The sequence below is a fragment of the Lepidochelys kempii genome, chromosome 8 (genome assembly GCF_965140265.1).
Source record: "Lepidochelys kempii isolate rLepKem1 chromosome 8, rLepKem1.hap2, whole genome shotgun sequence".
Lineage (NCBI taxonomy): Eukaryota > Metazoa > Chordata > Testudines > Cheloniidae > Lepidochelys > Lepidochelys kempii.
In genome coordinates, this window is record NC_133263.1 from 52,972,528 (window position 1) to 52,985,962 (window position 13,435).

The window sequence follows — 13,435 nt, forward strand, 5'->3', positions numbered from 1 at the left end:
GAGCTTGTTTATACCATGTAATACATCAAAATATTTGTCATTATGTGTAGCATGTACTGATTTGAGAACAGGTTTTTTGTCTGCTATTTTTATGAAGTTATGCAGATAAGAAGACCAGATAAGAAGAATAACTGTAATTATCTTCTTACTATCACAGAATACAGTGACAATACGTGTAAACTACTTTTAGAACAGTAATGACTTAGTAGGACTCTTGAATGTCTTGTATATTATGTGAATCCCAATGTATAACCATGTATTCTTATGTGACCCCCTACGTATAACTATGACATATGGAATGTCCAGTGCAACACCCCTTTGAGTTACCTTTACTCACAAAAATAGTCACAGTGATTTGTGCATAGTTTACCCATTTCTATTCCCTCTCAGAATCCGTGTCTGATGTGTCCAATACTCTGTTGCTGGACTGGTCACTGTCACAGTGGCATGCAACAGAGCACACCAGCTCTTCCCAGTGGCATTGGTATCACCTTGTTGCACAAGTACTTCCACAACTACATGGCACAAAAGTGAGTCTGGCTTCTGGAACAGACAGCAGCAGCATCATTTGAGAAACAAGGTGTCTGTACTACTACCCATCCAGTGTTGGCAGCGGACACTTGAAGATACTGAACTGTTGCATGATTCCCTATGTGTGACTGATAATTTGCACATTTCAGGTGCAGCCTGAAGGAGGCAAGTGTTGATGGCACTTTTGTTCTTCGTAACAAACAGTGTGTAGCACACATTCTCTGGAGATGCTTGCTGGTTGTGCCACAGTACAATAAAGAGACCGGTGAGCCATAGGCTGCTGAATCGGAAAAAGCTGCAGTTATCTGCCTTCAAATCTTGTTAGCGATACTGAGCAAGGCCAACTTGATTCAGCTACTGCTGGGTTCTTCATTAACACTGGGGTTAGGTCGGGTCTGTCCATGCCATGAATTCAAAGTAATGGTCCTAATTTATAATGCCATTTATAGGGCAGAGATGTAGCTGTCTTCTAGACTGTCATATCATTGTGAGTGTTTCTGCTCTTTGCCCTCTACACTGCTCACACTGTAGGTAATGGGTGCAAGCTTATAAAGGACGGACACACCAAACCTGAGATTTCACACCTGTTCTTAAGCTGGGAAGAAACCTCTTTTCTTTTGCATAAAGCTGGGCGGGGGGAACATGAGCAGCAGCCCCACAGAATGTGTCTGAGTTGCCTTCCTCTGATCTGACCAATACAAAACCCAACACTTTCAGCATTATTAGACTCAAAGTGGTGCTGCTGTGAGCCAGACCTAGAATGCCACCAGGCGCAAGACACACACCCCGGCTGCAGTAGCACGTCTATTTAAGGTGCTCTAACAGCCGGTCAGGTTGACTTGGATGTTTGTAGGCTCCTAGAAGGCCTTGGGTACCAATACTGGGGGTTATGGACCAGTAGCCCTGAGGTACAGCTCCCTTCCTTTCCTGGCCAATGACCTGTGTTTAATTTTAAAGTGCTCCAAAATGCAAATGCAGTGCCAGGTTGACTTGAGCACTGATATGCCAGTTGAAGCCCTAGAATAGGGTACAGTTTCGGGGGGTTTCTGGTGAACGGCGCCTGCCTGATCCGTTTCTGTCAACGGGGCAAACTGTGGACCTCCAGCAGTGTTGAAGCTGGTGGTGCAGACAGCGCAGATGCAGCAGTGCAGTGCTGAGCGGGGGCGTGAACTGAGACTGTGTCAGAATTCAGGGGCGTGAAGGAGGGGCACACGCAGGCAAGACCCTTGGCACTAGAGCCGCAATGAGCCCCAAGTCCTAGTTTTAGCACCATTGCGATCCACAACACCCCCCCCCCGCATTCCCCCCCGCCTTCGGCTGCCACCCAACCCTAAGTTTTTGCTCTGAAAGTTCCCTCGGTGCCTGTTTCTGCTGCTTTGCCTGGGTCTTACTGCCTCATGCCTGAGCCCTGGCAAGCAAGTCAAACCAGAGCTGGCAGAGCTGGTCAGAGGCCTCCTAACCACACTCCTGTATAATGTTTAGTTCCATGGTTAGGGTACAGGAGAGCCTGGCCCATGGGCCCTCGAAGGGAAGGGTTTGAACAGGGCGTGTCCCGAGAGGGGGCACAGCTCTCCCCCATAACTGTTAGCCCAATAGTTAGGGTACTCACAGCAGGGTGGGGAGCACTGACTCTGGTTTAGTCCCCCTGACCCTCTGCCTGCTGACAAGGGATTTGACTAGGCATCTGCCAGCTCTCAAGTGAGTGCCCCAATCACTGAAGCAGGGGCTGTTCACGCAGGGGCTGCTTTTCAGCTCTTGTTGAAGCTGTTCACTTGACTGAACTAATAACTGGGGCACAGGCAGCCTGAACCTTCTCTAGTGCCATGGTTTGGGGGATCATCCCTCGCTGTGCGAGATTGTGGTTCGAGGCCCTTGATGAACTGGGCTTTGAAGAATGGGCTCTTACCTATGAAGTGAGTGGCCTAACTACTGGCCTATGAGGTACTCGGATGTCTTTTCTGTTGCAGCTGTTCTGCTTTAATTGCATATTAATTGGGCCAAAGCAAGACTAAGAAGCCCTCTCTGGTGGTGAGAGGACTCACCTGGGATGTGGGAAATCTCCACCTCAGCAGAGCAAGTGCCCATGTTACAGGGCTAATCTGAGCAGCTGCTCCACTTTTAATTGAGGGCACAGCAAGCATGCAAATCACTCTTTTCTCTGCAGGGGTACCCAGGCTGTGGGCGACCCTAGGGCAAATCCCTCCTCTGCAAAGGTATTTGACCAGGCATCCCCTATGTCTCAGGGCAGTTAGCTGGAGGGAGAAGATACTCAGTCAAACTTCTTCTTAACAAGCAGAGAGGGGATTTGACCCAGGTTCACCCACAGCCCAGCCGAGTAGCCTAACCACTAGACTATAGAGCGAGTCTCACTCTTTCGTTGGCCTAAATGCACAGTCTCCAACCCCCGTTCTCCCCTGGACTTTTTCCACTTTGTCCATATCCTTCCTAAATTATGGTACCCAGAACTGGACCCAGTACTCCACCTGGGCGCTCACCTGTGCCAAGTAGAGCAGGACAACTACCTCCTGTTTCTTACCTATGACACTCCTCTTAATACACCCCAGAATCATATTAGCCTTTTTTGCAGCTGCATCACATCGATGTTTCATGTTCAGTTTGTGATCCACTCTAGCCTGCAGAGCCTTTTCAGCAGTACTAATACCTAGCCAGTTATTCCCCACTTTGTAGTTGTGCATTTGATTTTTCCTTCCTAAGTGATGTACTTTGCGTTTGTCTTTATTGAATTTCATCTGGTTGAATTCAGACCAATTCTCCAATTTGTCAAGGTCATTTTGAATTTTAAACCTGTCCTCCAAAGTGCTAGCAGCCCCTCCCAGCTTGGTGTCATCTGTAAATTTTATAAGCATACTCTCTACTCCATTATCCAAGTCATTAATCAAAATATTGAATAGTACTAGACCAAGGACTGACCCCTGTGGACCCCCACTAGATATGCCCTCCCAACTTGACAGCAAACCATTGATAACTACTCTATGAGTATGGTCTTTCAACCAGTTGTGCACCCATCTTATGGTAAATGTATCGACACTGCATTTCTCTAGTTTGCTTATGAGACTGTCATGTGGGACTGTGTCTAAAGCCTTTCTAAAATCAGGTATATCTCATCTACTGCTCCCCCTCTCAGCAACCTTGTCAAAGAAGGACATTAAGTTGTTTTGGCCTGATTTGTTCTTGACAAATCCATGGTGACTATTCCTTATAACTCTATTATCCTCCAGGTTCTTACAAACGGATTGTTTAATAATTTGCTCCAGTATCTTTCCAGGTATTGAAGTTATGCAGACAGATCTATAATTGCCCAGGTCCTCCTTGTTCCCCTTTTTAAAGACAGGCACTATGTTTGCCCCTTTCCAGTCTTCTGGGACCTCTCCCATCCTCCAAGAATTCTCAAAGATAATTGCTAATGATTCCGGGATTGCTTCAGCTAGTTCCTTAAGAACCCTAAGATGAATTTCATCAGGCCCTGCTGACTTGAACACATCTAACTTATCTAAACATTCTTTAACCTGCTCTTTCCCTACTGTTCTTTCCCTGGGTGTTAATATTCATTGTGTTGAGGATCTGGTTATCATTAACGTTAATCATCTTTCTCTTGCTCCTAATGTATTTAAAGAACCTCTTCTTCTTGCCTTTTATGTCCCTTGCCAGGTATATGTAATATACCATATTACAGGCAAACAGCACTGTGACCATAAGGGAGCTGAGAATGGGCATGCCACAGGCATGTAGCCCTGAGACTGGATGAGAAGGGTTGTGAGAATGGGCATGGTTGGTTCATACCCCAGACACATCACTAAGACCAAGAGAGCTGAGAATGGGCCTGCTTTGTGAATGCGACAAGCACTGAGATCAGGGTGGGGGATGCAGAATAGACACCATCACTGCAGACCACAGCCGCGCACCCAAGAACGCGGTGGGAAATTGAGAACAAGCAGTCTCAGTGCATGCCATAGACTGGGGGTTGGGGGTGAGAGAGACACATTGTGGAGCATCCCTTCCCCCATGGCTCTGCTGCCTGGGGATGGGGGGCGGGGAGGAGAAGAGCTCTAAACTCCTTCACCACATACTGCTCTGGGTGCTCAGCTGCTGCCTTCAGCCATCTCTTTTTCCCCATGTCACTGACAGCTGAAGTAGAGTCATCACAACCACTGACAGCATGAATGTTTGGCAGCATCTGAGACACATCCACTCCCAGCTCCAGCCTCTCCATTCATGGGAACGAGGCTCATCTTTTGGCCGACCCCAGTTTTGAAAAAGAATTCATCTCTCCCAAGAACAGAGCAATATTTTGGATACATGGATGAAACATCTGAATCCAAGCACCACATCAGCACCCCGTTTACTCCGAGTGTTTGCTTTGCATGAGCAACATGCAAGAATGTGCGTGAATCTGCTTCCTCGAGTTCTCGTATTGCAGAATGGTTACCAGGCCCTGCTTTCACTGCATGTGTGATGTGGTGAAACCCACCAGCAAGGTACACGTTGCGACTAGGTGACAATCTCTGTCCACCCTTCACGAGCCAGGCACTGAGAAGAAAGCGTGCAATGTTAGATTTATTCTTTGAATTTGATATCATCTGCAAGCGTTGCTTTGGTAATGGTATGAACATAGTGGGGGCTCCGAATGTCTTGCATTTGGACATTCCCCCTGCAGGCTCTCTCACCAGATTTGATTGATTCTTCATTTGCATAATTGTCACCCACAATAGCAGTGTATTGACATTGCAGTCCGACGATAGTGTGCAGACAGCTCCCAGTAGTTTTGCACTTGGCAGTATCATTGCACGCCATCAGCAGAAGCATCCTGAGTTCAAGAATAGCTAATGCTAGCTCATTAGATGCTGGTAGCTCAATCAATGACAGATTTTTCTCAAGCCAAGACAGCGTGTTGCTCTTTTGGATCTTTCTTAGAGATCCACCCAGTTGAAGAGGGAAAGTGGGACAGGTGCCAGCTCACATGTCATCAAACCCTGGATATCAACATTTCTGGACTGGGCAATAACTCATTGCTGAATATCTGACAATCAATAGTTATCACTTGTGCTGATTGCTTCTTCTTTTGTTTGATTGTTGTGTTGAGACTACCAAATGATTTGAGATTATGCCTTTCTATGGGCTGAAAGAGGTCTCCCTTGCCCCTTTGCAGCCTTCTGGTTACTAACAGCTTCATTTCTTATGTGCCAGTCTCTCTTATCAAGCACAAACCTTCTGCACTTTCAGATGGAGTCATAGTAGACATTGCAACGTTCACAAGTGACTGTCTGTTGTGTGGCCTTGTTCCAGGTTCAATGCTAAAAGGATTGGTCATTCTTTCAGTCACAAAACATAATACCTTAGAATTTCATCTGCAGCCATGTGCTTTGTGGTAGCTTCTTTGTGGAGATTGAAGGCTGCATTCCACACCTTTGTTTTGTCATAGCTGTTACAGCTGCCTTAAAATGTGCAGTCAGGTAATCCTTGGTCAGAGCCCTATCTTTTGTGCAAAGATGCTGATGATTCCTACAGTCCTTGTTCAGAGATTGCTCAATGGCCATGTCACAGTGTAAGTATCCCACTGAAGCTTCCTATTAGCATAAGCTTCCTATCAGCTTGGGTACAATATATATCTGGTTTCTCCTCCTCCAGAGATCTGGTTTCTGCTACATTTACACAACCCATCTGGCATAATTCATATGACCACACTGTCATAGTGGGATCATCTCTGCAAATGTCTCAAGCTCCATGGACTTGTTATTGCCTCTCTTTGCTGCTGTGTAATCCATCCGTGGTTGGGAGCAATGTAGTTTTCCCGGGATGGAAGTGTATGTGAACAGTTTTTCCTTTGGGTAACGGAAGTATCCATGACCTGCTGCAATGCTTGGGAGCTGTTCAAGTCTGCCAGAGCATTCTGTGCTTCCACTCCGTTTTCTCTGTGAACCTGCTCCACATCTTCAAATGCTTCAATGTGTGTTTGAGCTTCCTCCAAGATGTGTCTCTTCTAATCTTCTGGGATCATCATTGTGCACAGAATTACCAAGTGCCACCCACTTCAAGCGAGTCATTGCCTCATTCATAAGTTTATGGATTCTAATGTCCTGGTTATATGCCTTCCCTCTTAGAGCATGGCTGAAGCACCAAAGATGCTGGCTTCCACAAGGATGTCTTCAAACCCACTCTCTGGCAGCACACTGCCTGTATCACACATGACATTTGCTACTTGATGCATGCCTCCCTTCTCAAGGTGGTCATTGTCAAATCTGTTTTGATTCCTCCATTTAATCAATAGTACTTTGCAGTAGATTGCTTCATCATACATGACACAGGTCCAGTCTTGGCCCAGAGAGTGGAACATATCTTGAAAACATTTCATCCTGGTGTGCACTGCGTCAACATCAGTTGCCAGTGAAGGAGTCATTGGACAGTAGCCAATATTCATAAAATAGCAGACAGAAAAACTTTTCAACAAATAATGACAAATATTTAGATCAGGGGTCGGCAACCTTCCAGAAGTGGTGTGCTGAGTCTCCATTTATTCGCTCTAATTTAAGGTTTCACGTGCCAGTAATATATGTTAACATTTTTAGAAGGTCTCTTTTAATAAGTCTTTAATAGATAACTAAACAATTGTTGTATGTAAAGTAAATAATGTTTGTAAAATGTTTAAGACACTTCATTTAAAATTAAATTAAAATGCAGAGCCCCCCAGTCCTGTGGCCACTGAAAATCGGCTCGTGTGCCGCCTTTGGCACACGTGCCATAGGTTGCCTACCCCTGATTTAGATGTATCACATGTTTCAAAAAAGCTCATAGTGTCGTATGACCACAGACTTTTGTTTTAATCGAAGGCAAAAAAGTATAGGAAAATGCATAAAATATATCACGTGGGACAAAATATTTCCTAACATTTCCAGGAGTACTAGTTTAGTTGCATAGTTGCATAATCAGTTGTATTTAAAAGCTTTCTGCCAATGTTGGTCAAAATTAGACTATGTTTCTTCAAGTTATGGCCCTTTTTGTGATTTTATGGGGTTTTTTGGTTGGTTGCCCAATAACGTTTAAACACTATGTGATAGAAAAAACTGCACCACTTCCACCATCTATGTCCACACTGGCGATGACCACCAGATATGTGCTTAACGTATGGGAGCAATGAACTTTTTCCAGCTGAAGGGTTTCCCTAACTCATTAATGAGACCCCCTTTTTAAATCTGTCTGGTACACTATGGAACTTTTAAAAAGAGGCAAGGTTGTTATATTGGAAGGAAAGAGATTAAAATGTTCTCAGGTTCATCCTTAAAAGAGGAAGGATGGTCTGGTGGTTAGGATGCAAGACGGGGACTCAGCAGCCCCATGTTCAGCTCCCTGCTCTGCTACAAACTTCCTGTGTGGGCAAGTCACTTAGGCCCAGATCCTCAAAGGTATTTAGGTGCCTCACCCTCAGGGAAATCAATGGGAGTGAGGCACCTAAATACCTATGAGGATCTGTGCCTCAGTTCCCACTCTGTACAATGGGAATGATAGCACTGCCCTGCTTCCCAGGGGTGCTGTGAGGATAAATACATTACAGAGTGCGTGGCACTCAGATACTAGGGTCGCAGGGACCAGGACCTTAGATAGGTTTTCCGTGTTGAAAGAGGAGCATTGTCACACTGCGTTCTTGGAGACCTGGAAGGCCACGTTTTACCAAGACAAAGTCACTGAAAAACAAGGGCTGAATTTTGCAAGCTCCCTATCTCCCGCCCCCACCCCTCCCAGCCGCAGCTAAGGCTAATTAAAATCAACTGCATCTTGCTTTAGATTTTGACATTCCTTCTGTGCTGGTCATTGGCCAGCTTCTATTTTGCACTGTCTGTTCCAAACTGGTAAGAAATTGTTCTATTCCAGATGATTCAGAAGCTGGAGCCAAGAGGCCACGAACCACCATCACAGCCAAACAGTTGGAAACGTTAAAAAACGCCTATAAAAACTCCCCCAAACCCGCCAGGCACGTGCGGGAGCAGCTGTCCTCGGAAACGGGGCTGGACATGAGGGTGGTGCAGGTGAGACTGCTACCGTTGAAGTATTTTTCCATTCCCTTCTTGTCCTGACCAAGCTGTGCACATCACATTCCCCTTGCGGCGCACAACCCCCGCACTGAATTCCAAGGTAGCACAGAAGGAAGCCAGGCCAGGAAAGCTGGCTGAGCAGTAAGGCCCCCATCCTGTGACTGACAGCCCGTGACTGGACTGCTGTGCCTGTGCACTGCCCCAGGGGGTGCATCTGTCCACCATCTTGATCACAGCACAGGATCCGAACCAAGGAGCTGAATCTCCCTTGTTATTAGCAGTAAGGAGTGATTTAGATGTGAGTTTTCAATACCAGCAAAAAACGGGCACTGCGTGTTTGGGTGCATATCCCAAGGAGATCTGCCATGGGGCAGAAGGCAACTGACCCAATCTATGGGCCTGAAATGCTGAATACTGGGTCTGAGCCTTGGGGAAGCTTGGATGCAGAACTGGATCTGGGCATTGTGGCTCAGGCCCATTTCTATATGCTGTATCCAACCTGGAACCCCTCAGACTAGGGCGAAGTTCAGCTCTGAATCCACTGGCCTTGGCACCCTAAGCTACAGTGGAACTGGGTTCCTGGGTCTGAACCATCTTGAACTTCAGGGAGGATCAGAACCAGCCCTGAATTTTTCTGTCCAGGCCAAGCTTTTTCTCCCTGCACGTGCTCCTTTCAGTGACTCTGGGACTCTGTTTCTCCCTTTGTTGCTCCAGGTCTGGTTTCAAAACAGGCGGGCCAAAGAAAAACGGCTGAAGAAGGATGCTGGGCGGCACCGCTGGGGCCAGTTCTACAAGAGCGTGAAGAGGACCCGTGGGGGCAGCAAACACGAGAAGGAGAGCTCTGCAGAGGACTGTGGGGTTAGTGACAGTGAGCTGAGCTTCCGAGGTGAGTGGGGCAGGAAGGCCGGGGGGATGAAGGTGGGAAGAGACGGGTTGTAACACAGGGTGGGCCCCAGGGGCTTCCTGCAGAGTGGGATGATTTTCTGTGCTTAGGCACAGCTCGGCATCCCACATTGGGAAGAAGAATGCCTAGATTTCTCTTCCACCAGAAACGGGAACGATCCTTGAAACTGATGTCCCATCTGAAGACCTATGAGATAATCTCATGGCTGGTGGCTCGTTGGGGCTTTTTGCACTCGAGGAAAATGATTAATTATTGGCCTGTGTCATGCATGGCCAGAAACCCCTCTAACAACAGAGCTAGGAACTGACACACACTTACTAAGGGTGTGTCCATTCTGAGCTCCAGCGAAGGGGAACTTCCCAAAAAAAGAACTGCCGTGCTGGCCTAGAGCAATGGTCCCTCTAGCGTGGGGATGCATCAGGGCAAGGTGGAATGACCGTAGGATGCACTTCACTGTGTAATAGGATATTATGAAGGGAAATATTTTCCTCATCTCTACTCATGATTAGTCCCACCCCTGAAGCCTGAGGACTGATAGCCCATGAAAAGTGTATCTGAGCTAACGTCCCTGGCAATGTGATTCGTATCGGCATGAATGGCTAGTCCTTGTTGGAAACTCACCTGCCTCAATACGTTAATAAACTCCCACTCGGACTCACACCAGCAGCCACCTGCAGGCTGCCACAGCTCAGTGGACTTGGACCCTCTTCCATGACAGCTGGATTTGGCCGCTGCATTTCAGCTGTCATCGAGACTCACCGCAGCAGCCTCACAGCTAATGGAGGGGGGGTTCCCCAGAGACAGTACAGGGAGACTTGGAAAAGGATGGTGTGACAGCCTCCACCTTGGCTGGTGCACTGGAAATTGAACCAGGGACCTCTAGAGCTGAAACCATAAGTCTGCAGCTCCAGCGAAGCAGGCAGGCTCTGTGGGCTGGGCACAGAAGGGGACATGACATCAGCAGGTTGCACAGGCACCTCCTGCATTGCTGGTCTTTCTTCAGGGAGTTCCCCACCCAGGTCTGAACACTCAAGTAGGAGTTTGCAGTGTAAATACAACGATCACTGTGGACTGTTTTTTAGGCCATTGTTATACTGTGATTGGATGGTCACCTAGAGTGAAAAGAATCACGAATACTGTATAGGATACTGACCAGAAACCTATTCCCTGCTGCCCCGTTTTTCTAATCAGTCAAACCCCAGCATTTTAATGGAATCCAGTTGGAAAAATAACTTTAAAGCAATCATTTAACAATAGTTTAACTTTAAAATGGTCTCTGTGAATCATCGCAGCAAATATACAAGCCAGGACACTATTTGGCTATTTATGGTCTAATGAGAGCCAGCTATGGCTCCCAGACTGGTCTGTAGTGCCTGTGTATCAAGCCTGGTCCATAATTAGTTTACAATGCCCTTTATGAGGGCGAATGCATCTGGTGAGAATCAAGAGACCTTCCCAAAAAGAGGCTATGTGCCACCAGCTTTCGTATGACTGTGGAATAAAAGATTTACAGTAATCCTGTCTCGTGTTTGGCTGTACAAAAGGCACTACAAGAACCAAGGGAGGTGTGTGGGGTTAGCAAAAGGGTAGAAATAAGTGTGGTACCATTCCGAATTTATTCTTAATTGGTTGCACTATTTACTCTGGCTAAGTACTAAGCAGAGCAGGGAGAGCACATGTGCAGCTGGTGTAAATTGGCGGCTCTATTTCAACGGAGCTTCCCCAGCTCGTGTCAAGTGAGAATCTGGCTCAGGATGTCATACAACTGGCCTTCAGTGAGGGCCAGTTTTCTTTGAGTATGTGCTCTGTTGGCCCAGCTCATTCCTGGTGTAACCCCACTGACTCCAGTGAAGTTACTCAAGAGATGCGTTTGGTCCTGACTGACCATAGAATGTTTTACACTCATAAATCAGTCTTACTTCTTTCCTTCACAGAAGATCAGATCCTCTCTGAGCTTGGCCACTCCAACAGAATTTATGGAAATGTTGGGGATGTTGCTAGTGGACAGTTAATGAACGGAAGCTTCTCCATGGATGGGACAGGACAATCTTACCAGGACTTGAGGGATGGAAGCCCCTATGGAATTCCTCAGTCTCCATCTTCCATATCGTCCCTTCCTGCCCATACTCCATTGCTCAATGGTCTGGATTACACAATGGACACTAATTTAGGAATAATAGCACATGGAGGGCAAGGGGTGAGCCAGACACTCAGAGCAATGGCTGGGGGACCAACCTCCGATATTTCTACAGGAAGCAGTGTTGGCTATCCAGACTTTCCAACAAGTCCTGCCTCTTGGCTTGATGAAATGGATCATCCTCCTTTTTAAGCATCTCCTGCTCCCCACCCTGTCCCCCTCATTCTTTTGGCCTGAAAGTGTGCTCAAACTAGCAAAAGAGACAACAAGCGATCTTCAAGCATCCCAGACATACCACACCAGAAAATTTCCATTATTTTCAATGGGAATCCACCACTGGTTCCTGGAGGGTTGTGAGATGATAGTGTGGTGTTTTTTCCCTTTTTCACTTGGGGAGTGGGTGAGCAGGAGACATCCTTCTGAATACAGCACACTGGCATACAGTATCTGATTCTAGGTTTTCAGGCTCATAGTAAAATACAAACTCATTGAGTCTCTCCAGGTCAAAGACTCTTTGCTGTTGAGTGCTTTTGAAGCACATGTTGGCTGGCTCAGCAGATCTGGGCGATTATGAACTCCAGGTCAGTCGGTGCTCTCTTACTTGGAGTTGAACGAATTATAAATGCCTCCAAGCCCCTTGCTCTTATCATGAATTGCCTGTGCACAGGCAGTTGAACTGACCTTCCCCATAGCTATGGAAATGCAGTGTTTACAAAGCCAGGCCATGCTTACCCAGCACTATACCATGGTCAGGGGTCTGACCCGAAAGGGCGAGTAAATAATGACAACCCTGGGGGAGAAAAGCTATTGAGATTTTTTCCGTATAAAAATGTGATTGTCCTCCCTTCCCCACTGAATATTACCATTGGCTCTTTGCATAAAAAAGTTCATGAATGAGGTTGAATGGATATCAGGGCAAGCTGCAGTCCTACTGCAAGCATTGGGTCAAAGTACTAGACAGGTACCATGGGTGAAAGTTACCCATGTGCAGCGGGACAGCACAAGGGCTATGTGCCACTTAAGCCCTCAGTATTAGGCTAAGTGGTGCAACGACTTTGTACTGACCCCTCTGCATAAGGGTGAGCTTCTACACTGGACAATACCTTGTGTTAGAACGTGTTAACCCCTCAATAACGGCAGTGTTCAGAATCATGTCAGTGGTCATGAGTAACTGCGCTCTGGAAATGACATTTATCAGCTGATTATGATTCTAACCCCAACAGTCCTTGTCCACATTGACTGCTAACATGTTTTACATCATTACTGTTTATATTACAGTAGGGCCCAGAGGTCTCATTGTGCCAGGTACTGTACAGATAATCCCTGTCCCAACGAGGTCTCAGTCTAACTAAGGAAGACAGACCATGTGTGGGAGGGGAAACAGAGGTGAAGGGATGTGCCCCAGGCCACAAGGCTAATGTAATAGCAGAGGCAGGATTAGAACGCAGGTCTCCTGACTCCCAGCCTGGTGCCCAGTCTGGTACCACACCACACTGCCGCACTGTCAGAGCTAACATGTTATAACACAATACGTTTTCCCGGTGCAGACAATCCCTAAGTGATTTCATTCTTAGGCCCTTGAGTAAGGTCGGCTGGAATTCGTCCATGGGAGATAATTCAAGACATCCCCTGATGGTCATTTTCCACCGAGCTGGTGCATAAGATGCTGCTTTTTTGCTTTTGGTAGAAGGTCATGTGCTCCCCCACAGATAAAGCCCCTCAGCCACCCGCTGATCAGACAGCAAGTCAAATAGTGAGAAAGTGTAATGGAAAGACAATCAATAAAGCCAAATGGTGGTGAGGATCAAGATGGCTTTC

General features: G+C 46.8%; 1 protein-coding gene across 1 annotated transcript in view; it reads left to right on the forward strand.

The window, feature by feature from the left end:
* The window catches only part of LHX4 (LIM homeobox 4), a 59,035-nt gene extending 47,226 nt beyond the window's left edge, over positions 1-11,809 (forward strand). Inside the window, exons 4-6 of the mRNA XM_073356569.1 lie at positions 8,416-8,570; positions 9,291-9,462; positions 11,415-11,809. Of these exons, the coding sequence (XP_073212670.1) occupies positions 8,416-8,570; positions 9,291-9,462; positions 11,415-11,809 (722 nt within the window). The remainder of the gene's footprint in view (positions 1-8,415; positions 8,571-9,290; positions 9,463-11,414) is intronic.
* Positions 11,810-13,435: the final 1,626 nt, after the last annotated feature.